General features: G+C 36.5%; 2 protein-coding genes across 2 annotated transcripts; both read left to right on the forward strand.

The window, feature by feature from the left end:
* The first annotated feature begins 14,376 nt into the window (after positions 1 to 14,376).
* On the forward strand, positions 14,377 to 15,336 carry LOC112777654 (uncharacterized). Its single transcript, XM_025822034.3, has 2 exons — positions 14,377 to 15,012; positions 15,088 to 15,336. Exons 1-2 carry the CDS (start codon positions 14,377 to 14,379, stop codon positions 15,151 to 15,153), a joined length of 702 nt encoding a protein of 233 aa, XP_025677819.1. The 3' UTR covers positions 15,154 to 15,336.
* A 778-nt stretch (positions 15,337 to 16,114) lies between these two features.
* On the forward strand, positions 16,115 to 23,958 carry LOC112777174 (ABC transporter B family member 6). The gene is made up of 11 exons (XM_025821474.3): positions 16,115 to 17,311; positions 18,232 to 18,286; positions 18,367 to 18,542; positions 18,667 to 18,867; positions 19,129 to 19,388; positions 19,469 to 19,779; positions 19,879 to 20,099; positions 20,212 to 20,552; positions 20,814 to 21,580; positions 21,668 to 21,909; positions 22,222 to 23,958. The coding sequence occupies exons 1-11, from the start codon at positions 16,949 to 16,951 to the stop codon at positions 23,449 to 23,451; spliced, it is 4,167 nt and encodes a 1,388-aa protein (XP_025677259.1). The 5' UTR covers positions 16,115 to 16,948; the 3' UTR covers positions 23,452 to 23,958.
* The last annotated feature ends 44 nt before the right edge of the window (positions 23,959 to 24,002 follow it).

Genomic DNA, 24,002 nt, shown 5'->3' on the forward strand with positions numbered 1-24,002 from the left:
TTCTCTTTTTCTCTTTTTCTCTTTTTTTTTTATTTTTTATTTTTTTATTTTTTTTTAAAATATAAACATAACTTATCAATGCACATGGATTTTTAATTTTTCTAGTCTCACATGAGTAGGTACCCAAATTCCTAATATTTTATCAAATTAAAAATATAACACATTTCCTTGTTAACCCACGTTCCCACAGTTTTTCCACACTTAATTGTTACACAATCCCTATTTTAAACTAACCAAAGATTCAATTGGGATATTTAATTATTTTTCTGCTTAAAGCTAGTGATGTGGTTATAGAACAGAATAAATAGGGATAAAAAGGCTCAAGGTGACTAACAAGGGTGATGTAAAAGGTAGGCTTATTTGGGATAAGTGAGCTAATAATAAATAATGGCCTCAATCATATGCAAGCATGTAAATACACTAAATAGTGGACATATAGAATGGAACAAAGCAAAGATTGCAATCATAGAGAAGAAAACATACAAGAATAAAATTTTATGGTTAAATAATGTAACCATATAAATAAGCTCAAAATCTCACAGGTTGTGTGTTCTTTGGCTCAAAAACCATGTTCCAAATACAACTTCAAACAGATTTAACACAAAAATTTTGATTTTAAATTAGTGAAATTTTTTTTCAAAAATAGGGTCTTAAAAAAAACTTATTATTTTTCAACCAAGTAATACTTAAATGCATAAAATCAAACAAACATGCAATTTAAACAAGCAAATGCAATAATGAACAAACAAAGAAAATAAAATAATGGTGTTAAAAAGAAGAAACTAGCTAACCCATGGAGATCGGTATCGACCTCCCCACACTTAAAGATTGCACCGTCATCGGTGCATGCTGAGATGTGCAGGTGGACGGATTGTTCCAACTGATGCTTTTCTTCAAGGATTGTGCAGATGGACTTGTTTGTCTCCCCATGTAAACGTCTTCCGGTTCCCTTCCGGGTGGCCATCCTGAAAGAAAAAGGGAAGAAAAGTAACCCAGAAATAAAGATAAAAAAATAAATAAAATATGGTTGGGTTAATGCCAAATAATGAGGGTCTCAATTACATGGTAGCTACAACATGCAAGTGAGAAAATAGTAGAAGTACATGGCAAATCAAGAGTGCGAAAATTTTGCAACAATGAGGGAGAGTGTGGGTAAGGAGAGGTAATGTAAATTCATGTCAATGCAAAATTAATACAGGTATAAAAGATCGGCATTGATTTAAATAATATTACCTAACCAGAATAACACAAGTCACTAAGCACCCAAAATAATTCAAGAGAAGATGCAACAGTTAAATAAGAAAATTTTAACACCAAAAGAAAAATAATGAATTAAGAAAAGAAAACAAAAATATACACAAAATTAAGATGCAATGAATGAAATATGCAAATAAATTAAGTAAAATAAAATGAAAGATAAGAAGAATGAGAAGGGAAAGAACGGAAGAAGAAGTAAGTAAGAAAGGATGGAGGAAAAATTAGGATTGGGGAAGAAAAGATAAGATAATTGGCACTGATTTGGTTAAGCTGTGCGTCGCATGTGACGCGGACGTGTGAGTGACACGATCGCGTGGTACGCGATAAGGTCAGGTGACGCGGACGCGTGGGTCACGCGATCGCGTGGCCTGATTTGTGCGATTGGCGCGAGTAGCCTCGCGGTCGCACAACTCGCTGTTTTAAATGCATTTTGCCAATAATCTGGGGTAACGCGATCGCGTGAATGGCCTTTCTTTTAAAAATGACGCGAACACGTGGGGCACCTGTTCACGTGGGGCACGCATTCGCGTGGTAGGGCTTGTGCTTCTAGCATGGTTCCAGCCCCACTCCATCATAACTTTCTGCCACACACGTCTTTACGTCGATTTCACAGGGCCACGCGTTTGCGTGGGTCAAATTGTGCCAAAGGCACGCCTCCAGCCACGCTCTCGCGTGACTCTCTGTTCGATTTCTTTTCTTCCCAATGCACTGGTGACGCGGACGCGTCAGCGACGCTGCCGCGTCGCGTGCATGCTTTTTATATATATATATATATGCAATTATGCGGTATGCAATATGCAGTGCTAATGTAGATGCTATGAATACTTCCAGGTTCAATGAAAATAAAATAAAGTAAAAACAAACAACACGAAATAAAATTGAAAAAGAAACGATCATACCATGGTGGATTGTCTCCCACCTAGCACTTTTAGTTAAAGTCCTTAAGTTGGACATTTGATGAGCTTCCTGTTATGGTGGCTTATGCTTGAATTCATCCAAAAATCTCCACCAGTGTTTGGAATTCCAACAGCCTCCGGGATCCCAAATCTTGTTTCTACACCCATCTTCAAGTTGATTATCATGATTCCATCCGGGTGGTTCAGCCTTAGAATTCTCACTGAAGCGTCCAAACAACTTTCCATACCCATTCAATTGAGCTCTACACCAACCTTTGCGTTTAAACTTAAAGCTTCCAACTATAATGAACCTTGCTTGACAGCTCCAACCACTAACCATCTTCCTCTTACTCTTAATGCCACAAAGAGCTCTAAGTTGACCATCCGTCTCCAGTAGCCCATATTCAAGTGGAATTAGAAAGCTAAGGGATATGAATTTTACCCACTTGAATGTTGTGAAGGATGATGGCAACGTAGGGGGAGGGGTCTCCAGCAACTTTGGCAAAGTGATATCAAGCTCTACTCCCCTATGCTCTTCTTTGACAACTTCCACCTCCTTGTAAGCTTCTTCAATTCCAACCTCTTCCTCTTGGTAGCTTTCTTCTAATTCAATCTCTTCTTCATTGCTTTCCAAGGGCATGGGAGGTTGTGCTTCTTCTTCTTTAATCTCCATCTATTGATCGACCTCTTCCAAGTCCTTAACCATGACATGCCTTGGAGGTTGTACACCCTCCTCAACATCAAATGCAACCATCTTGGAAGGAGGCTCTATGTCTTGACTTTCCCATGGAGGTATAGCATCTCTTAAGTCTGCAACCACTTCTTCCTTTTTAATAATTGCTGCTTTGTCCAGTTGTTTAAGTATAAAGTCGTACTCATCCTCAATGATTTTCTTTCCATGACAACTCCTTTCAACTACTCTTTCATCTTTAAGGGTCTCTCCTACCTTTACCCGTAGGGCCTTCTCTAGCTCTTTATGAAGTATAGATTCGCGAAGATGATTCCTTCTTTCCTGTTCCATATCAATAGCATAATTGGGATCATCTTGCTCTTGGACTGATGGATGTGGGTGCTCTTCCATGGAGGGTGGTGATGGGATAAAAAGATCATTATGTGGTTGAAAAGGAAGTGCACTAGAGCTTGAGGGTTGAATATTGGAGGTAGAGGGTTGGTTCATGCAGAATATAAGATTTTGGAGTGTAGAGGTGAGACCAATGATGTTAGAGATGAGTGTATTGTTATCCAATGGAGGTTGGGGTGGATCTATGTATGGCTCATTCGGTTCATAGGGTGGTTGGTATGGTGGATGTGGGTTAGGGTCATATGGAGGTAAATGGTGTAAAGGGGCTTGTGAGTTTGGTGGTTCAAAGTTGTGTTGAGGAGGTTCATAGGCATATAATGGGGGTCCATCATATCTATCATCTTGGTATGCTCCCTGGAATGGCTCTTGACTATAGTAATTTGGTGGATGTTGGTTGTCACGGAAGGGTCCACTATAACTATTGTCTTGGTATGCATCGTGGAATGGTCTTTGTCTGTGGTACTGTAGAAGGTGTTGTTGTCGGAAGGGTTGATCAGATCCTCGTGACTCCTTCCATCTCTGATTGTTTTGACCTTGATGCATGTTCCTGTTATAATTTCCATTCCTTGCAACAACATTGGAACCAAACTCAAAGCGAGAGGGGTGAGAACTCATAATAGTAATTAAAAACGAAAATAAAAACAAATTTTAAATTAAAAGGTTATTTAAATTTTGAATTTGAAAATTAAATTTTGAAATCTGAATTTTAAATTTTGAAATTTGAAATTTTGAAATTTTGAATTTTAAATTTTTGAAATTTGAAATTTAAATTTTTAAATTTGAATTTTGAAAATTGAAATTTGAAATTTGAAATTTGAGTTTTAAATTTTGAATTTTTGAATTTAATGAGAAAAGAGAAAAACAATAAAATGACACCAAACTTAAAATTTTTAGATCAAAACGAAGAAAACAACTAAGAACAACTTGAAGGTCAAGATGAACACGAAGAACAAATTTTTGAAAAAAAAATTTTAATAACTAAATAAAAACCAATAACCTCTTAATTTATGAAAAAAAGCAAAAATAAAAACAAAAATAAAAATAAATAAACAAGTAAAAATCAAATATTTACAATAACTAATAATAAGGCACACGTTTGCAATTCCCCGGCAACGGCGCCATTTTGAAGAACGGAAGATTGATGGTTTAGAATTCAGAATAAATCCTCGTTGCAAGTATAGTTTCTAAACCAAACAATCAACCTTTCTTACAAAAGTTTTGGTTGTCACAAGTAACAAATCCCTTTAAAATTGATAACCGAAGTATTTAAACCTCGGGTCGTCTTCTCAAGGAATTGCAGGGAAGTATGTTCTTATTATTGGTTATGAGTCTTGTAAATTGGGGGTTTTGAAAGTAAGGAACTAGTATGTTAAATGATAAGAAAAATAAAATAGTAATAATAAAATAAACTCTTGGCAAGGTATTAGAACTGGAAGTCCTATCCTAGTTATCCTTATCAATTGTAATGAGAATTTGATTTTTCTCCCACATTGTTAACCTCTAACTATGAAGGTAAGTTAAGTGGATGAATTAATTTTGATTCCTCAGGTCCTAGTCTTTCCTTGGGAAAGGCTAGAGTTAGTGGAACTCGAATTAATTCTTGAAGAATTCCAATTTTCAATCAACAATGAGTTTGATAACTCAAGTGTCTCCAATGACTCAACCAAAGCCAAAAGAAAAAATTCTAAATTAAATTAAAAGCATTCATAAATCTGAAACACATCAAATTACGTCTAAACATAGATTCAAATATAACATGGAAAGGTTTATAAGCTAAATTGAAAAGATAAATATCAATTAAAACAATAAAATAAAAGTAGAAACATAAATTAAAGGAACATTGAACCTGTGATGAAGAAGAAATAATCCTAAATCCTAAAACTAAATCCTAAGAGAGAGGAGAGATCCTATCTCTCTCTAAAACTACATCTAAAACTAAAAATTATGAATTATGAGCTGATGATTATGAATGGATGCATTCTCCCACTTTATAACCTCTAATCTGTGTTTTCTGAGCCGAGAACTGGGTCAGAAACAACCCAAAATTCGCTGGTTTCGAATTCAATCACGCTGGTTTTTTTGCCACTGCAACGCGTCCGCGTAGATTACACGTTCGCGTCACTTATCTTCAGGGAAACTATGGAAAATTATATATCAAATCAAAGTCCCGGACGTTAGCTTTCCAATGCAACTGGAACCGCGTCTTTTGGATCTCTGTAACTCAAGTTATGACCGTTTTAGTGCGAGAGGGTCAGGCTGATAGCTTTGCAGTTCCTTCAACTTCTTGTATTCCTTCCACTTTTGCATGCCTCCTTTCCATCCTCCAAGCCATTCCTGCCCTGTAATCTCTGAAAATACTTAACACCCATATCAAGGCATCGAATGATAATAATAGAGGATTAAAGTTAGTAATTTAAAGGCCAAAGAAACATGTTTTCAATCATAGCACAAAATCAGGAAGGAAAACGTAAAACATGCGATTAGTATGAATAAGTGGGTAAAGAGTTGATAAAATCCACTCAATTGAGCACAAGATAAACCATAAAATAGTGGTTTATCAGTGTGCCTTCTACCATTATATCTGACAGGGATCCTCGTTTTACATCAAGGTTCTGGGGAGCCTTTCAGCGTGCATTTGGGACTCAATTGAGTTTGAGTACTGCATATCACCCTCAGACAGACGGCCAATCAGAGAGAACCATCCAGACCTTGGAGGATATGCTAAGGGCTTGTGTTTTGGACCAGCCGGCGAGCTGGGATCAGTATATGCCATTAGTCGAATTTGTTTATAATAATAGCTACCATGCGAGCATCGGAATGGCTCCATATGACGCCCTGTATGGCAGGAAATGTCAATCTCCGCTATGTTGGTATGAAACTGGAGAAAGGAGTTTATTAGGGCCTGAGATGATAGCTGAGACTACGGAGTAGATAAAGAAGATTCGTTGCTGAATGCTTATAGTCCAAAGCCTTCAGAAAAGTTATGCTGATCAAAGGCGAAAGCCTTTGGAGTTTGAAGAAAAGGAGCACGTCTTTCTGAAGGTTACACCAACTACTGGAGTGGGAAGAGCTATTAAGACTAAGAAACTGAATCCCTGTTATATTGGACCATTTGAGATCTTGAAAAGAATTGGGCCGGTGGCTTATAGGATCGCTTTACCGCCATATCTTTCAAACTTGCACAACGTGTTTCATGTGTCACAGCTTCAGAAGTATACTCCTGACGCAAGTCATGTTCTAGAATCAGAACCAATCCAAGTGAGAGAAGATCTAACACTTCCAGTAATTTCGGTGAGAATTGATGACACCAGCGTCAAACAATTGCACGGGAAGGAAGTATCATTGGTAAAGGTAGCTTGGAGTCGAGCTGGTATTGAGGAACATACTTGGGAACTCGAATCAGATATGCGGAAGGACTATCCACATCTCTTTTCAGGTAACTGCATTTGAATTTTGAGGGCAAAATTCTTTGTTAGGTGGGTAGTATGTAAATCCGTTAAATTAATAAATAATTAGTCAATAAATTAATTTTATTAAGAAGTATTAGAAACGAGAATATTATATCAAATTAGGATAGAGCGCATCGAAACGAGAATTTTGATACTAATTTCAAAGAAAACGGTCTAAGATTGGACTGAACGGGCTGAACTGGTTGAACCGGCCTAAACCGGGCCCGTGGGCCCAACCGGCCCAGCATTAAATGAACCCAAGCTTTGTCTTCTCCCTCATTTTAGCAGAAACGAAGCTGAAGGCTTCCAGGGGAGAAGAGAAATGAAAAACTCCCAAACCCTTACACTAGTTTCCAAATCCCGTAACTTCTCCCGTCCGAACTCCGATCGCCGCACCGTTTGCGGCCACATGTCCACCACGTCGAGCTCTACATTTCTACTAGAACAATTTCATAAGTAAGCCATTAAATATTCTCAGCCACTCTTTTCCCCCAATTTTCAAAAAATTAGAAGATATGTTGAATTTCTTCAATTTCTGATGTTTTAGGATCCAATTAGCTTGAGAAAAATGTTCACTCTTGCTTATGTGAAGCTTGGGTAAGGTGAGAAAACCATAATTCCACTTTAATTTCGCTGAATTTGAGCTTTGAGTATTAAATTGGGTATATATGTATTATGAATGTTTATTAGGTTGTAAATAAATAATTAGAGCTTGAAATTATGAATATTGGAACTTGGAGAAAGCTGAGCCTAGAGTTATTGAGCTTTTGAGGGGCTGTCTTGGTTTTAATTAAATTGCCTTGATCGTTACGTGGGAATCGGCCAAGGTATGGTTTAGGTTTCTTGCATTTAATATATAATGTTCTGTGAAAACTTAGGTTAGATGACCGTAGGATAAGTTGGAATGCAGGTGTTTATATAATTTTTAGTAATTTAATTGGTGAACATGTTTGGTTTGGCTTGGTGATTGGATTATATGGTTGAAGTTGTTACTATATGAATGATAAAAGGATACATAGTTGAATTAGTGAGTATATGGTTACTAGTATAATAAAGGAAAGCATGATGGATTTGTTGTAATGTGAAGTTGTGTAATATTATGGAATAGTGGTTGATAAAATGATGTAGAGTTTATTGAGTATTGATGTTGGCATTTTGAGTTGGTATTGATAGGTTTGGAAATGAATGGAATGAAATTATTGAATGAAAATGAGGTTTGAAATTATTTATAAAATTTTGGCTTTGGGCTGAACTTCGGCGGATTATAACTTGACTTCTAGAATACCAAATTGATTATAACTTGTTTTAAATGAAAATTGGATTCGTGAAGTTTATGCCGTTCGAAGAACGGAGGAAAAACGATTTAAAACGATTGAGTTATGCCTGTCGGAAAATTTGGTGAGGAATATGTAAATATGCAGGTGGTTTCCCTGATTGTGCAGCTCTCTGGTTGATTTTTTTTGAAGAACGCATGTCTACGCGTACGCGTGACATGGAATTTTGGCGATGCGTACGCGACTAGTACCATGCGCATGTGTAAGGGGTTAGCAAGCATGTCCACGCGTACGCGTGACCCACGCGCACGTGTGACCCACGCGCACGTGAGACCCACGCGCACGTGAGACCCACGCGTATGCATGACATAAAGTTTTCACCCACGCGTACGCATGACAAGGGACGCGCGCGTGAGCCGCACTTTTACACTCCAACGCGTACGCGTAAGCCACGCGTACGCGTGGCCCCTATTTCAGCAAACATGATTTTCAACGTTTTAAACTGTATTTCAAACCTCTAAACCTCTATTTTCATTCTTTTAGTCATTAATAATAGTATTAAACCTGATATTCAGATGAAGTTAGGAAATGGGGATAACTTGAAGATGAAGTAAAGCTGAAAAGTGATGAATTGACTATGAAATGTTACGGATGATCATATATATTACTTGGCTTGATAATCAAATGAATGATCATGAATGACACATGGCTTGAATGATTAAATGATCTGAGATACGAGATTCTCTGGATAAAGTACCATGGGTTGCCACCACGTGTACCAGGTTAAAAACTCGATACTCTGTTGACCTTACGACGTAAGGGTGACCGGGCACTTATAAATTTCCTGGAATGTTAACCCCATTGAGCAATATTGATTATTTGAGAAAAAGCTATGCATAGACTCTTGGGGATGCACGTCGAGGGACAGTCTAACTGTCTAAGGTTTTCGGACTTGTCGGGTTGGTTGGATAACCGACAGATGAGCCTCATCAGCCATAGGACAGGCATGCATCATATGCATACTACTTGAATTACTTGTTTGTGCATTAACTGGGTGTGCCTAAGTGTATTTGCCATGCTAAATGTATATTTGTTACCTGCAGTATTTGTAACCTTCCTGTGTTTGCCTTTATCTATTTATTTGTCTGTGAAACGCTAACGGAGATGGAGGTATGGAGGGATAGCAGTACAGGACTTAGATTTAAGATTAAGTTAAATTAGGCTTAGATTCTTTTAGTAAACCACATTTTATGGCTTCTGTTTAATACTCTAAGCTCTATAATCTGAGTGTCGGCGTTCTAAGATTGCCTCTGGCATTCCTAGGATCTTATATATTATGTGTGTGACACCTTTACCATACTGAGAACCAAACCCCATACTACGTTGTTGTTTTTCAGATGCAGGTCGGGAGGCATCTCGTTAGGCATCAGGATCCCTAAAGCGAAGTGGTTACTGGGTTATTTTGTTGTACAGTGATGTGTGTATATATACTTAGCTTTCTCTCCACATAATTTATTCTTTTGATCCTCTTAGAGGTTTATGGATGGACATGATTTTGTTTATGTATATCTGGATTTTGGATATGTATGTATATATGTGTAAATATTCTTCGGTCAGCCTTGACTTTGCGGGCTGAGTTAGGAGCTTGTTATTTTGTATCTTTGGCACTCTGTTCCTACTTTTGTTATCTTATGTTCAACAGTTATAGTTTTCTTAACACGCAGGTTAACTCGTTTCTTGAGCGTTACGCTTTTATCTCGCGACTTTTGTTTCATCTATTCTTCAAGACTCCTAGTATATTACAATCTTTCTGCTATTATATGTATACATTTTATATTAGAGGTCGTAATACCACACCACTTCTGTTTTACAACTTAAGCGTAAAACTCAGTGTGATAGGGTGTTACAACTAACATGGTACACTTTTGTCAATCTTAGAGACGTAATTAATGCAATTAGAATTTCAGGGACGATTCTAGTGCACAACGCCAATCTCAAATATCATTTTGAAGTTTAACTCAAGAAAGCAGAAGAAGCAAATATGGAGACAAAGGAGGATTCGAAATCTTCTCTTTATATATAATAAAAGGAGAGCAGGAGATGGTTCTTTACATGACAAGTGTTATAGTTATATGTTTGATGGATAATTCTACCATGGTGAAAGAATATTAAGGTCCTTAAATATAGTAGTTATTTTAAATATTTTAATCTTTTAGATTTCACACTAAATAAATATAGTAGTTATTTTAAAAAATTATATTAAAATATTAATATTCAACAAGAGATCCTAAAAATTAATGTTTTAATTATTGAGTTCTACTATATAAATTAAACAATAATGAAAACTATAATTTTTAAAAATTTAAAAAATTTAAATTTTAAAATGACTATTATATTATTTAGTGAGATCTAAAATATTAAATTTTTAAATATATAATCAACAATAATTTGATAAACTCATTTAAATAAAAAATTTCATAAAAAATTACAATTTAAAAATATAAAATTTTAAAATATAAATGACAAAATAACTTTATAATAATTTAATTATTTTTATTATTTTATGTAAAGAGAATTTTATTTATTAAGGTCTAAAAAATAATATGAAAATTAGTACTATAAAAAATATTTTAAATTTAATATTATGAAAAAAAAAATAAAAGAAATTTATATAAGAAATAATTTTATTAATTTTTAAAATTTTAGAAATAAAAATGACTACGTCTATATTTTTATGATTATAAATAACTTTTTTACATGTCAAGCGACACGTGACGTGCTAGTGCTAGGTGTCATTGACCTGATATATCAAGTTATCAACTAATCATCTTGTGACACGTGGTATTAATCTACCACGTTATCTAACTAACAGAAGGACCAAGTTGACTTACATTTTATTTTTCATGAACTAATATGATTAAAAAAATTATTAGAGAACTAATTTAAAGAATGAATGATCTTTTAAGGACAAATTTAACTCTTAACCCAATAAATCTCTATCATATTTAATTTATTTCCCAGTTTTTTCATTTTTTTGACAAATCCAATTACAAATTAAAATTAGGGTTAAGTACTGAAATCGTCCTAGGGTCTAGGGTGAAAATCAAAATCGTCCCCAACCTTTTTTTGTTATTAAAATCATCCTCAACGTTACAAAACGTTATAAAATCGTCCTTTTCCACTTCAATTTTATTTTTTTTACCATATTACCCTTTATTATTAATAAAAATAATATTAAAAAATTAAAACAAACTCCTCCCACCCCCTCCGCCCTCCCCCCCTCCTGCCTCCTGCCTCCTGCCTCCCCCCTCCCAAAAAATTAAAACAAACCCCCCCACCACCCCCCATCCGCCCTCCCCCCCTCCTGCCTCCCGCCTCCCGCCTCCCCCCTCGCAAAAAATTAAAACAAACCCCCCCACCACCCCCCATCCGCCCTCCCCCCCTCCCTCACTCCCTCCCGCCTCCCCCCTCCCGTAACCCCCTCAGCCCACTCCCTCACCCCCCACCCCTCAACCCTCAACCCTCACCCCTCCCGCCTCCCCCCTCCCTCACCCTCCCGTAACCCCTTCAGCCCACCCCCTCAACCCCCACCCCTCATCCCTCACCCATTACCCCATCCACCCAATCACCCCCACAAAACAAATTAACAGCAAATCAGAAGCAGAAGAAGCATAACAATTTTAGTTTTCAGATCCAAAATTTCAATAATCATCAAGTTACAATTTCAGAAGCAGAAGTTCAAGCAGAGCAGAGGAAGAAGCAGAGGAAGACGCAGGGGAGGCGACGGCGGGTTGGACGCAGGGGCGGCGCGCGGGTTGGACGCAGAGGAGGCGGCGAGCGGGTTGGACGCAGAGGCGGCGGCGGCGGGTTGGATTCAGGGGCGGCGGCTGGTTGGACGCAGTGGCGGCAGCAGTGGGGTGAGGGAGTGAGGGAGGGGGTTTGGGGTGGAGGGAGAGACGAAGAGTTCTGGGTGTTGGGGGGGAGGGTGGTGGGTTTTGTTTTTTTTTTTAATATTATTTTTAATAATAATTAAGGGTAATTTGGTCCAAAAAAATAGAAAAGGACGATTTTATAACGTTTTGTAACGTTGAGGATGATTTTAATAATAAAAAAAGGTCGGGGACGATTTTGATTTTCACCCCAAACCCTAGGGACGATTTCAGTACTTAACCCTTAAAATTACATTACATAAGTGAATTATAATTAAAATATCCCCTTTCATATATTAGTGACACACATCTTTATAATTTAAATAGTACTTTTCATATAATAATGGCACATCATTTATTTTAAACACTTGTAAAAAAAAAAATCATATTGACATTTTATAAATTGAATAATCTATTACACTAATTTTTATTCTTATTTATCCTATTTATATTTAAAATCAATTTTATTCTTATAATTAGACCCAAATTAAACCAAGTATATTCATTGGATTTTTATATTAAAAATTATAAAATATTATTTTACTTTATTTTAAACGACTAAAGTTTAACGATGCTTGATTATGTTAGACATTATAATCTTAATTTGATTATTTTTATTTTTTAGTGTCTTTTTGTATGTGTCTATTTTAATTTGATTTATGAGAATGCTAAAATTTTAATTTTATTATAAAAATAACAAAATATTTTTTAAATATTAAAATAAAAAATTAAATTATCCAATTCAATAGTCATATTTTTATATACACTATTTATATATATAATTTTATTAATTATTAAAATTATCCAATTGTATTTATACAACTTAAACTTTTAGAGAAAATTATTAATGATACGTTATTGGTAAAAAAAATTTAATGACTCCATATAACTTGATGTAAATATTTTATTTGGTAAAAAAATTTGAAAAGTGAAGTTAGAGTAACTAGTGAGTAGTGAGTAAATTTTTGGGGTGTGTTTTCGGTTATTTGAATTTTTTTGTTAGAGAGCTCATTTAAATTAAGTAATTAACTGATAGTTGGCACATATTGAGTTGGTTTCCTAGCGAAACTAAAAGTTAAATTCATAATAATAATAATACAAATCTTTCTTTTGTTTTATTCTTCTATTTTTGCATCTAAAAAGCTTAAGTAAAAAATTCAATTAGTAGCTAGTTTTTATACCCCAATTTCCAAAACGAGTCAGCCGTCACACTAGGACACTAAGACCATTTTCAGTAGGGAACTCATTCCAGTTCCTGTTTATGGCCCATCTGTCATAAAAAGTAACTCCACATCAGCTTTTGCGTCATAAACAATAAATAGGAACTCAAAGCATCTCTCTCTTCTCCATTAGGAGGAACTAACTTTAGTCCCTAATGTGGTCTCATTTAATTAATTAATTAAAATACTTAAAATTAATATAATTAATTTTTTTCAATAATATTATTTAAATTTATAAATTTAAAAATAATTCATTATTAAAAGATATTAATATTAAATAAATTCATATATAATAATAATACACAATATATAATTCGAGATTATACTAATTTATAGTTTTGTGTTTACAACTGCTAATTTTAATAATATCATTAGCATTTTAAATTTTAAAAATAAAAATAACCAACTCAACTAAAAATTATTTTATAAGGTATAAAAATTAAATTAATTTTTTAATGTAAGTAAATTTAATTAATTATAATTTAATATAATAATATAAATAATATTCAATATTAATTATAATATAAATAATTAATTAAATAAAAACTTAATTATTTAATTTAATTAATTATTTAATTAATTATTATTTAAATAATTAATATAAATTATTAATTAAATAAAAATATAATTATTTAATATAATTTTTATTATAATTATTACTAATTTAATTATTATTTAATTATTTAATTATTTTAGATTTTATATTATTATTTTTTTATAATAACTTGCCAAATGACAAATTGTTATTGGTTAATTTGAGTCCCTGCTTAGAGGGACTCCCTTACCTTGATCCTTGTGCAGGAACTCACTCCTTCTCTCTTCCAATGGTTAGAGTTCCTATATGTCAGAAAATTCCCTTACCTTGATCCTTGTGCAGGAACTCATTCCTTCTCTCTTCCAATGGTTAGAGTTCCTATATGTCAGAAAAAAATCAAAGAGAAACTCACCATAGGAGCTAAACCTTTCCCATGCAACTTCCCTGCAAGTATCCAACCAGCCAGCGGCAGACTGGCAGTTCTGCCTATATATGTATATAGATTTTCTTGCTTGTTTTCTGTATAAATGAAAAATTTACTGTTTTCAATAAAATATATTTAATTTTAAAAGAAAAAGAACATTAATCCTGATTCTCATCTTTATTAACCTTCAACTAACTCTTTCTTCGAGCCACACAAAGAAACCACTTTTCATCATTCCACTCGTCAACCAAGAAAATCTCTCTTATATATATAGCCCTTGGTTTCCCTTATCATTCACTTTCACCCTCAGAATGACGACTAATACTAGTAATTTGAGTTTGAAGCTTCTGCTAGACTCAAAGAATAAGAAAGTGCTGTTTGCAGAAGCCTCTAAGGAAGTGGTGGACTTCCTCTTCACCTTGCTTCAGTTGCCACTTGCTACCGTCATCAAGCTTTTAACCAAGGAAGCCGTGGTTGGTTGCTTGGGGAATCTCTACTCTAGCGTTGAAAACCTCAACCATGTTTACATGCAACCAAACCTATCTAAGGATCTTATCCTTAATCCAGCCATTCTTGGCTCTTCACCTTCCATCTCGGGCCTCCTCCCTTCAGCTGCTATAAACCACTCCAACATGACTCCAAAGTTGTTCAGGTGCTCACAAAGTTGTTCCTATACTGTAACAGATGTGTACGATTCTATTTGTGCCGCGTGCCGTACTGGTCGTATGACTGCGAAAGTCAACTATATCAAGGGTGAAGCCCCGGCCACGGCGGCACCTAATAAGAGCAATAATGGGTTTGTGAAAGAAGTAATAACTTACATGATCATGGATAATCTTCTCATTCAGCCTATGTCAACCATATCAGGCATCACCATGCTTAACCAGTTCAATGTCAAGGATGTTGGTGTCTTGAAAGAAACCGTTGTTCAGCTTGGCATGAAAGAGGTTTCTCTCTTACACTACGACTCATCTCATTTTAACCTGTTCAAACTTTCTAATATAACCTTTAATGTGTTACAGGGCTTAAAGCTACTCAAGGCATCCATGGAGTCTGAGAAGGTTCTCACAACCGTTTTCTTAGCTTGATGCATTTGGGATCTTAAGAATTTAAATTAATATATAGTTTAATATCTAGTATGAGATCGATCTCACTATGTTTTATCTCCTTTGATTTTTGTTGGCTTTGCTTAAAATTAATACTAAGACTGCGTTTCTTTGTTTTAGGATGTGTTTGTCTCTTATTATTTATGCAGCTTTCCGTTTCATGAATTTTGACTTTTGAGTGCTTGGTGAGATCTTTTGTAGTTTCCCTTGATGCTTTATAATCATATTTATTTTACGTGATTTATTTTGAATAATTACTGTATTGATCCGAAAACTCTGAAATATGAAAGCATAAGCCATGATTATTGTACCAAAAACTCATAATTATTGAAGGCCGATAAAAAACACAAATGTGCCCATAGAGGACAAAAAAGTCCAAAAGTGGTACAAGATTTTGGTGACACATCTTTGGGGTTGTTATGTTTTCTTCGGGCCTTCTTCAGTGATACCATTAAAGGGCTGATGTTTTTTAAAGAAGGGAAAAAAACCTGTCCTGATGCCCACTTCAATAAAAAAAAAGATCCCTGATAATTGTTTTGACTTTTGAGATGCATTACTATAGTCTATAATGAGATATTTTTTTATGTTTTTATTATTTATTCCCTTACAACACGGATCACAAAAATTGACCCTGGATTTCAAAGAATTATAATCAAGTAACCTCAATCTTAAAACGTCAAATTTACTCGGCGAACGTTTCATTAAGTACTATACATGGATAATAAGATAGTATCAGATTTTATGCTTATATACTTTTCCAACTCTGTACACGTTAGATTCGTTAAATGGACCGCAAATTCTAGCCTATACCATTATGCAATGAATTATTTGGTGTTAAAGAAACAAATGAGCATATTAAATGTACCAACAAAGGTCTTGTCACATGAAATTTCCTCTTCGTTAGATATATAAAAATAAACGACCCGCACGAGACTAAGATCCTAACTTCATTAAAACCATACCCTCATAGAATTGAAAATAAAATAATAAAACTCCAAAAATAGGTCAGAGATCACATGAAAAAGGAAAGAAGGAACAGAGGAAATTCACTGGCACAACAAAAAAAAAAGGGGGCTCTAATTTTATTTCCCACCAAATGATGCCCCCACTCTCCTCACTACTCACTCCTCACTACCCCAATGACAAAAGCGCTCTCCATTTTTAAAGCTCCTTCTTTTCCCTTTTTCCCAAAAAACCATAGCACGCCAGCATTTCACACGTGTCACTCCAACGTCTCCAAGGAGGGGCTTCAACGTAATTCCGCTGCACATCATCCAGCTGTTCACGCATTTACCAACACCATCATTGCCCCTAATTTTACCAAAAAGCCCCTAGGGTCCAATTTCCAGCTCTGCAACTGCATGCATGCCATCACAATTTCACAGCACACACTCACTGTATCCTCCTCCTAATTCCGTGATTCAAGTATTCAATTCAATCTCAAACAAATTGAAAAGGAAATCAAACGGAAAAAGATTTCGACGCCGGAGAAAATAAAATAATAGAGGTTTTACCGGCGGCGATGGAAACCAAAACGGAGGAAAATGAAGGAAGGCTTTTAGTGCTTAAGAAGATGTTTAAGTTTTAACTTTTCCGTAAGCCTTTGTTGACCGAGTCAAACAGCTCGCCGTCACCTTAAAGGAACAACACAACTACCGGTGCGGCGTTTAATTACGACGTCGTTTTCTCAAATAGCTCAAGTGTTGTTGAATTTCGCCTTGTGAATTACGGTGGATCTGTCACTCGTTTCAATTCTGAGTAGGGATCGGAGGGCGTGATGGTATCGAGAGGGCTGTTCGGTTGGTCCCCGCCGCACATACAGCCTCTCACTCCGGTGTCTGAGGTTTCGGAGCCGCCGGAGTCGCCGTCTCCGTATATTGATCCCGGTGCCGAGACTTCGGCGTCGCAGCAGGTTGAGGTGGAGGAGGAGATCGAGGAGCCAGAGGAGGTTGAGCCGCCGCCAGCTGCCGTGCCTTTCTCCCGCCTCTTCGCCTGCGCCGATCGTTTTGACTGGTTCCTTATGATCCTCGGCTCCGTCGCCGCCGCAGCTCACGGCACCGCTCTCGTCGTTTACTTGCATTTCTTTGCCAAAATCATCCATGTTCGTCAGCAAGATGACCAGTTTCACAGGTTCAAGGAGGTTCGGTTTCGTTCTCTTCTTAGCTCTTACCCTAGATTTTGTTGTGCGTAACGTGTCTGGATTTTCATTTCTGGTAATTTGATTTTGCTTTAGTTGTGAAATGCATTTGCTGCTTGTGATGTTATGATGAGGTAATTGAGCAATGAATTTTTTTTTTTTTAATGAATACTGAATTGATTACACTCATTTGAACACTTCTTCCTGTAAGGGATTTGCTGGTGCTTGAAATTGTTCTCTCTTACTTATATAAGTCAATGTGCATTTAATTTTTGTTCATTTAGCCTTAGTTTTCCGATATTAGAAAGGGATATTAGGTTCAGTTCACCAGCTAATTGTGTGTCGTCGATGATAATTACAGTTACAGGGATAGGAATTTGGCCATTTTAAAGTAAATTCAAATAAGGAATAATTAGGGCTTTGAGGAGATGGAATTATGAAGCCGTCTGCCAATGAAAATAAATCGTGGGTAGAGTTGAAAAGTTAAGAAAGCTGAGCAACTGATTTTTATCACACAAATACACTATTTCGAAATTGGAAGAGAGCAAATTGCTGCCTTTATTCATAGATCTTTTTCTTTCGGGTGCTAAAGTGCTAGGAGTCTAGGGCACAATTAATTCATGTAGCTATTCCTCCATGTGGGAAAAATGCTTGTTTGTCCTGAATCACCACTCCGTCGATACAAATACTTTGAACTCAACTGTAGTGAGCAGTTACAATTAGCGAGAAGGAGAAAAAAAGTCACAAAACTAGACATGGTTGACCAACAATTACTAATAGGCAATGTTTCTAAATCTGATTTTGCCAGAGAACCTATGAGTATGAATGTTTTATTGTTTGACTGGTTTATTTAGTCTGTCAAACCAGTTTACATCATAGCTACACATTTAATTTTGCTGCCTCTCTTGTTGTTTCTTCTGCAGCTGGCTTTAACCATTGTTTATATTGCTGGGGGAGTTTTTGCCGCTGGTTGGATTGGTACATTAATCACAAGCAATTTATCTTATTTAATATTGTGTTTATGTATCTTGCAATGCTAACTTTTCTTTATTTATCAGAGGTTTCATGTTGGATTTTGACCGGAGAACGGCAGACTGCTGTTATTAGGTCAAAATATGTTCAAGTATTGCTTAATCAAGATATGAGCTTTTTTGATACTTATGGGAATAATGGAGATATCGTGAGTCAAGTATTGAGTGATGTGCTGCTCATTCAGTCTGCACTTAGTGAAAAGGTATGTTTGGTTCTTGTATTTTGCATAAACTTATTCATTTGTAAATTTGAAATTCTTTGCAGATGAGACCTCCAGACTCGTCTCATACAGTATGTCTATTGACTTTTAAGTTTTAATAATACAGGTTGGGAATTATATTCATAACATGGCTACATTCTTCGGTGGTCTTGTTATTGGTTTTATCAATTGTTGGCAGATTGCATTGATAACATTAGCTACAGGTCCATTTATCGTTGCGGCAGGAGGAATATCAAATATATTCCTTCATAGGCTTGCTGAGAATATCCAGGATGCATATGCTGAAGCAGCTAGCATTGCTGAACAGGTTATTTATTGTCCAAGTCTTGATTCATTTCGAAATCTAATTATATTCTTGATTTATACATGCAATTGAAAGGAAGATTTTCATTTTGCTATATATAGAAGGAAAGGAGGAAGGTTTCAAATCTGTCTGAAAATCTTCCATACAGTTTTTGTTATAGTATTGTATTGTAAGCACTAAGCACAGTATTTTTGTGGGTGATGTTTATGTGCGCCACTTATTTCTATGCCATTGATTCTGAATATTTATAATATTGTGATGCAGGCAATTTCGTATATAAGGACCTTGTATGCATTTTCAAATGAAACTCTGGCTAAATATTCATATGCAACATCACTGCAAGCTACTCTTAGATATGGTATATTAATCAGTCTTGTTCAAGGGCTTGGTCTTGGATTTACATATGGGCTTGCAATATGTTCTTGTGCATTACAACTCTGGGTTGGAAAGTTCTTGGTTGTGCACAGAAAAGCTCATGGTGGTGAAATTATAACAGCTTTGTTTGCTGTGATTCTAAGTGGCTTGTGAGTTTCATTCGCAACTTGTGTATTTTTCCGCATTTGTTTTACATTTTTTTAACACGATTTTTGTTACTTTATTTAAGGGGATTGAATCAAGCTGCAACGAATTTCTACTCATTTGATCAAGGGCGAATAGCTGCTTATAGATTGTTTGAGATGATAAGCCGGTCATCCTCATCTTTTAATCATGATGGCAGTGCCCCTGCTTCAGTGCAAGGGAATATAGAGTTCCGCAATGTTTATTTCAGTTATCTTTCTCGTCCTGAAATCCCTATCTTGAGTGGGTTTTATCTCACTGTTCCTGCTAAGAAAGCTGTGGCACTTGTTGGCAGAAATGGCTCTGGCAAAAGTAGTATTATTCCACTCATGGAGCGATTCTATGATCCTACATTAGGTAATTGTTTTCCAATTCTCAAGTGCATACATGCCCTGTTATTCATAGGACTCATGAGTCATTTCAGACCAAAATCTATTTTTTCTATCTGTGGTTCAGGAGAAGTTCTTTTAGATGGTGAAAACATCAAGAATTTGAAACTGGAATGGCTTAGAAGCCAAATTGGACTGGTCACCCAGGAACCTGCATTGCTCAGTTTGAGTATAAGAGACAACATTGCTTATGGGAGGGATGCAACCATGGATCAAATTGTAGAGGCTGCTAAAATAGCTCATGCACATGCGTTTATCAGCTCCTTAGATAAAGGTTATGACACTCAGGTAAAGCCTGATTACACGATCATATGGAGCCTGTAGCTCTTCTTTTGGTTTGTATTTGGATTTCTACTAGCGATCCAATTTCACTAAGAAAATTGAGGCTTCTATCTTTTAGGTTGGGAGGGCTGGTATAGCTTTGACAGAAGAGGAGAAAATAAAACTATCTGTTGCAAGAGCTGTGCTTTTGAATCCATCGATTCTTCTGCTTGATGAGGTTACTGGTGGACTTGATTTTGAGGCTGAGAGGTCTGTTCAGGAGGCCCTTGATCTACTTATGTTGGGACGCTCAACAATAATAATTGCTCGAAGGCTTAGTCTCATACGTAATGCTGATTATATAGCTGTTATGGAGGAAGGTCAACTTGTTGAAATGGGTACTCATGATGAGTTATTAAGCCGGGATGGCTTATATGCAGAGCTTCTTCGCTGTGAAGAAGCCACAAAACTTCCCAAAAGGTGTAATACTGAATCTAGCCATACTTACTTCCTGTTCAATATAGTGTTGTTTGCATATCTGGAGGATATAACATGGTTCTTTCATAAAAGGAGCTCAGTTCTGTTAAGAAAATGTTTACCTTAACAATAAATGAATCATCTTTACCCCATCGCCTAACACAATTAAATAGCCCCGAACAGCAGTATTTAACATATAGTATGTTTATTATTTGCAAGGTTTCTTTACTTGCAACATCACATGTTCTTTTGCTTATTGTCCAGGATGCCTATTCGGAACTACAAGGATGCTGGAGTTTTCCAAATTGAGAAAGATTCTTCAGAAAGTTTGAGAGAACCATCATCCCCCAAAATGAATAAATCACCCTCTCTTCAAAGAATTGCTGGAGTATTTCGTCCTTCGGATGGCTTCTTTAACTCACAAGATTCACCAAAAGCACGGAGCCCACCACCTGAGATGATGCTAGAAAATGGTGCAGATAAGGAGCCATCGATAAAAAGGCAGGACAGTTTTGAAATGAGACTGCCAGAGCTGCCCAAGATTGATGTCCAGTCTGTGAATCGACAAGCATCAAATGGTTCCGACCCAGAATCCCCTATTTCACCTCTATTAACGTCTGATCCTAAAAATGAACGCTCTCATTCCCAGACTTTTAGTAGGCCAGAGAGTCATTCTGATGATATGTCAGTGAAAATGGATCTAACAAAGGATGCACGACATCGGGGGCAACCCTCACTTTGGAGGCTCGCTGAGCTTAGTTTGGCTGAGTGGCTTTATGCTGTGTTAGGAAGCACGGGTGCTGCTATCTTTGGTTCTTTCAACCCACTTCTTGCTTATGTTATTGGCATGGTGGTGACGGCTTACTATAGAATTGATGAGGCAAATCACTTGCATGGGGAAGTAAACAAGTGGTGCTTGGTCATTGCTTGCATGGGCTTCGTGACAGTTATTGCCAACTTTTTGCAGCATTTCTACTTTGGCATTATGGGGGAGAAAATGACAGAAAGGGTCAGGAGAATGATGTTTTCAGGTGAGTACATCCTTCTGCTTTAAATTTTCCCCTTTAGTGTGTTTTGGATCCCTGAGCTGTGCTTAACTTGTTTCTAAAACATGGCAGCCATGCTACGCAATGAAACTGGATGGTTCGATGAAGAGGAAAACAGTGCTGACAATTTATCCATGCGCTTGGCAAATGATGCTACATTTGTTCGAGCAGCTTTTAGCAATCGACTTTCAATATTTGTACAGGACAGTGCTGCAGTTATTGTTGCTTTTCTCATTGGTGTTTTGCTCCAATGGCGATTAGCACTTGTGGCTTTAGCAACACTTCCAGTTCTTTGTATCTCTGCATTTGCACAGGTTTGCCTCTGCATTTCTGGTTTTCTAGTGTTATATTTTCTGGTGGTTGGGGTGAGTTTTTATTTCTTTTCCACATGTACATTGTTTTTGGAAGAATTTCTCCATATAAATCAATAGTTTTATTTCATTTATTCACCTTTTTAGCATCAAGTATGTCATGATCTAATGATGTTTGACCTCTTTTCTGGGGTTCCATTGTAATTTTCAGTAATTATTGTTTATTTCAATCTACATTTAATTTCATTTATTATACTGATGGATCTAATCTTGCTAAGTATCTAAATGATTTAACATCCTAATTGTATGTTGCAGAAATTGTGGCTTGCTGGCTTTTCAAGAGGTATACAGGAAATGCACAGAAAGGCTTCTTTGGTTCTTGAAGATGCTGTTAGAAATATTTACACTGTTGTTGCATTTTGTGCTGGTAACAAGGTTATGGAGCTCTACAGGCTGCAGTTAAATAAGATATTTATGAAGAGCTTTCTTCATGGAGTGGCCATCGGTTTTGGATTTGGTTTTTCGCAGTTTCTACTCTTCGCTTGCAATGCCCTTCTACTTTGGTACACAGCAACATGTATAAATAATGGATATGTGCATCCGCCTACTGCACTCAAGGTGTACATGGTTTTCTCGTTTGCTACATTTGCACTTGTGGAGCCTTTTGGCTTGGCTCCTTACATACTTAAACGACGCAAATCTCTCATCTCGGTGTTTGAAATTATAGACCGTGTACCTAAAATTGATCCTGATGATAGCTCTGCAGTGAAGCCTCCCAATGTATATGGAAGCATTGAATTGAAAAATGTTGATTTCTGTTACCCTTCTCGGCCAGAAGTGTTGGTCTTGAGCAATTTCAGTTTGAAAGTCAATGGGGGACAAACAATTGCTGTTGTGGGAGTTTCTGGGTCTGGAAAGAGCACTATAATATCTTTGATAGAAAGATTTTATGATCCAGTTGCTGGGCAAATTTTTCTAGACGGGAGGGATTTAAAGCTATATAATTTAAGATGGTTGAGGAGCCACCTTGGTCTGGTTCAGCAGGAACCTATTATTTTCTCAACCACCGTAAGGGAAAACATCCTATATGCCAGGCACAATGCCAGTGAAGCTGAGGTGAAAGAGGCCGCAAGAATAGCAAATGCTCATCATTTCATTAGCAGTTTGCCTCATGGTTATGACACACATGTTGGGATGAGAGGTGTTGACTTAACTCCAGGACAGAAACAGAGAATTGCAATTGCTCGGGTAATTTTGAAAAATGCGCCTATCTTATTGTTGGATGAAGCCAGTTCATCTATTGAATCTGAGTCAAGCCGAGTGGTGCAAGAGGCTCTGGACACACTAGTCATGGGGAACAAGACCACTATTTTAATAGCGCACAGGGCTGCAATGATGAGACACGTAGATAACATTGTAGTCCTTAATGGAGGAAGGATAGTGGAGTCGGGAAGCCACGATTCACTGGTTGCAAAGAATGGCCTGTATGTCCGATTGATGCAACCTCATTTTGGCAAGGCATTGCGTCAGCATCGGCTCATTTAGAAGGTTGATTGGTGAGTTTTATTTCACATTATGCTTGACAACGACTGGTGAGTACTCCACCTCTTGAAATTTTCGAAGAATGTCAGGTGGAGGTTTGCATGTGGCAAGAACGGGAACAATGAAGCTTAAATTAGCACTAGGCACTGATAGTCATAGAAAGGAGGAAACTGTAGCAGGAATAGATGTGTAGAATTTGAAAATAGGAGTTCGGTTGGTACGAGGTTTCTGAGCTGTATGCATATTCTTTTGGAGGCAAGCTGTTTGGACTGGCAGTGTTGTCTCCATTGGTATATTGATTTGTTTCTTAAAAAGAGGAGAGTGGCGGAATCAACGCTGATTCTTCTTAGTTGGGGATCTATAGCGTGGATAGATGATAAACTTATTCATTAATCATTACTGTATTCTTTTTCTTGTTTGTGAAAATTATATAGAAAATTCAGTCCATGAGTTGTAACCTCTGTACATATATAGTGAGAGTTTAGAAAAGCTTTCTCTTTTGCTGGTTTACTCAGTCTTAAACGAGGCCCCTTAAATTTTACCGCTTCCGTAAT

This window comes from Arachis hypogaea, chromosome 19, assembly GCF_003086295.3.
Source record: "Arachis hypogaea cultivar Tifrunner chromosome 19, arahy.Tifrunner.gnm2.J5K5, whole genome shotgun sequence".
NCBI lineage: Eukaryota > Viridiplantae > Streptophyta > Magnoliopsida > Fabales > Fabaceae > Arachis > Arachis hypogaea.

Coding starts and splice junctions, on each gene's coding strand:
- LOC112777654 (XM_025822034.3), top strand. CDS start 14,377: ATGACGACTAATACTAGTAATTTGAGTTTGAAGCTTCTGCTAGACTCA. Junction 15,013..15,087: donor TTCAGCTTGGCATGAAAGAG/GTTTCTCTCTTA, acceptor AATGTGTTACAG/GGCTTAAAGCTACTCAAGGC.
- LOC112777174 (XM_025821474.3), top strand. CDS start 16,949: ATGGTATCGAGAGGGCTGTTCGGTTGGTCCCCGCCGCACATACAGCCT. Junction 18,287..18,366: donor TTTTGCCGCTGGTTGGATTG/GTACATTAATCA, acceptor TTTATTTATCAG/AGGTTTCATGTTGGATTTTG. Junction 21,581..21,667: donor CAGGAGAATGATGTTTTCAG/GTGAGTACATCC, acceptor AAAACATGGCAG/CCATGCTACGCAATGAAACT.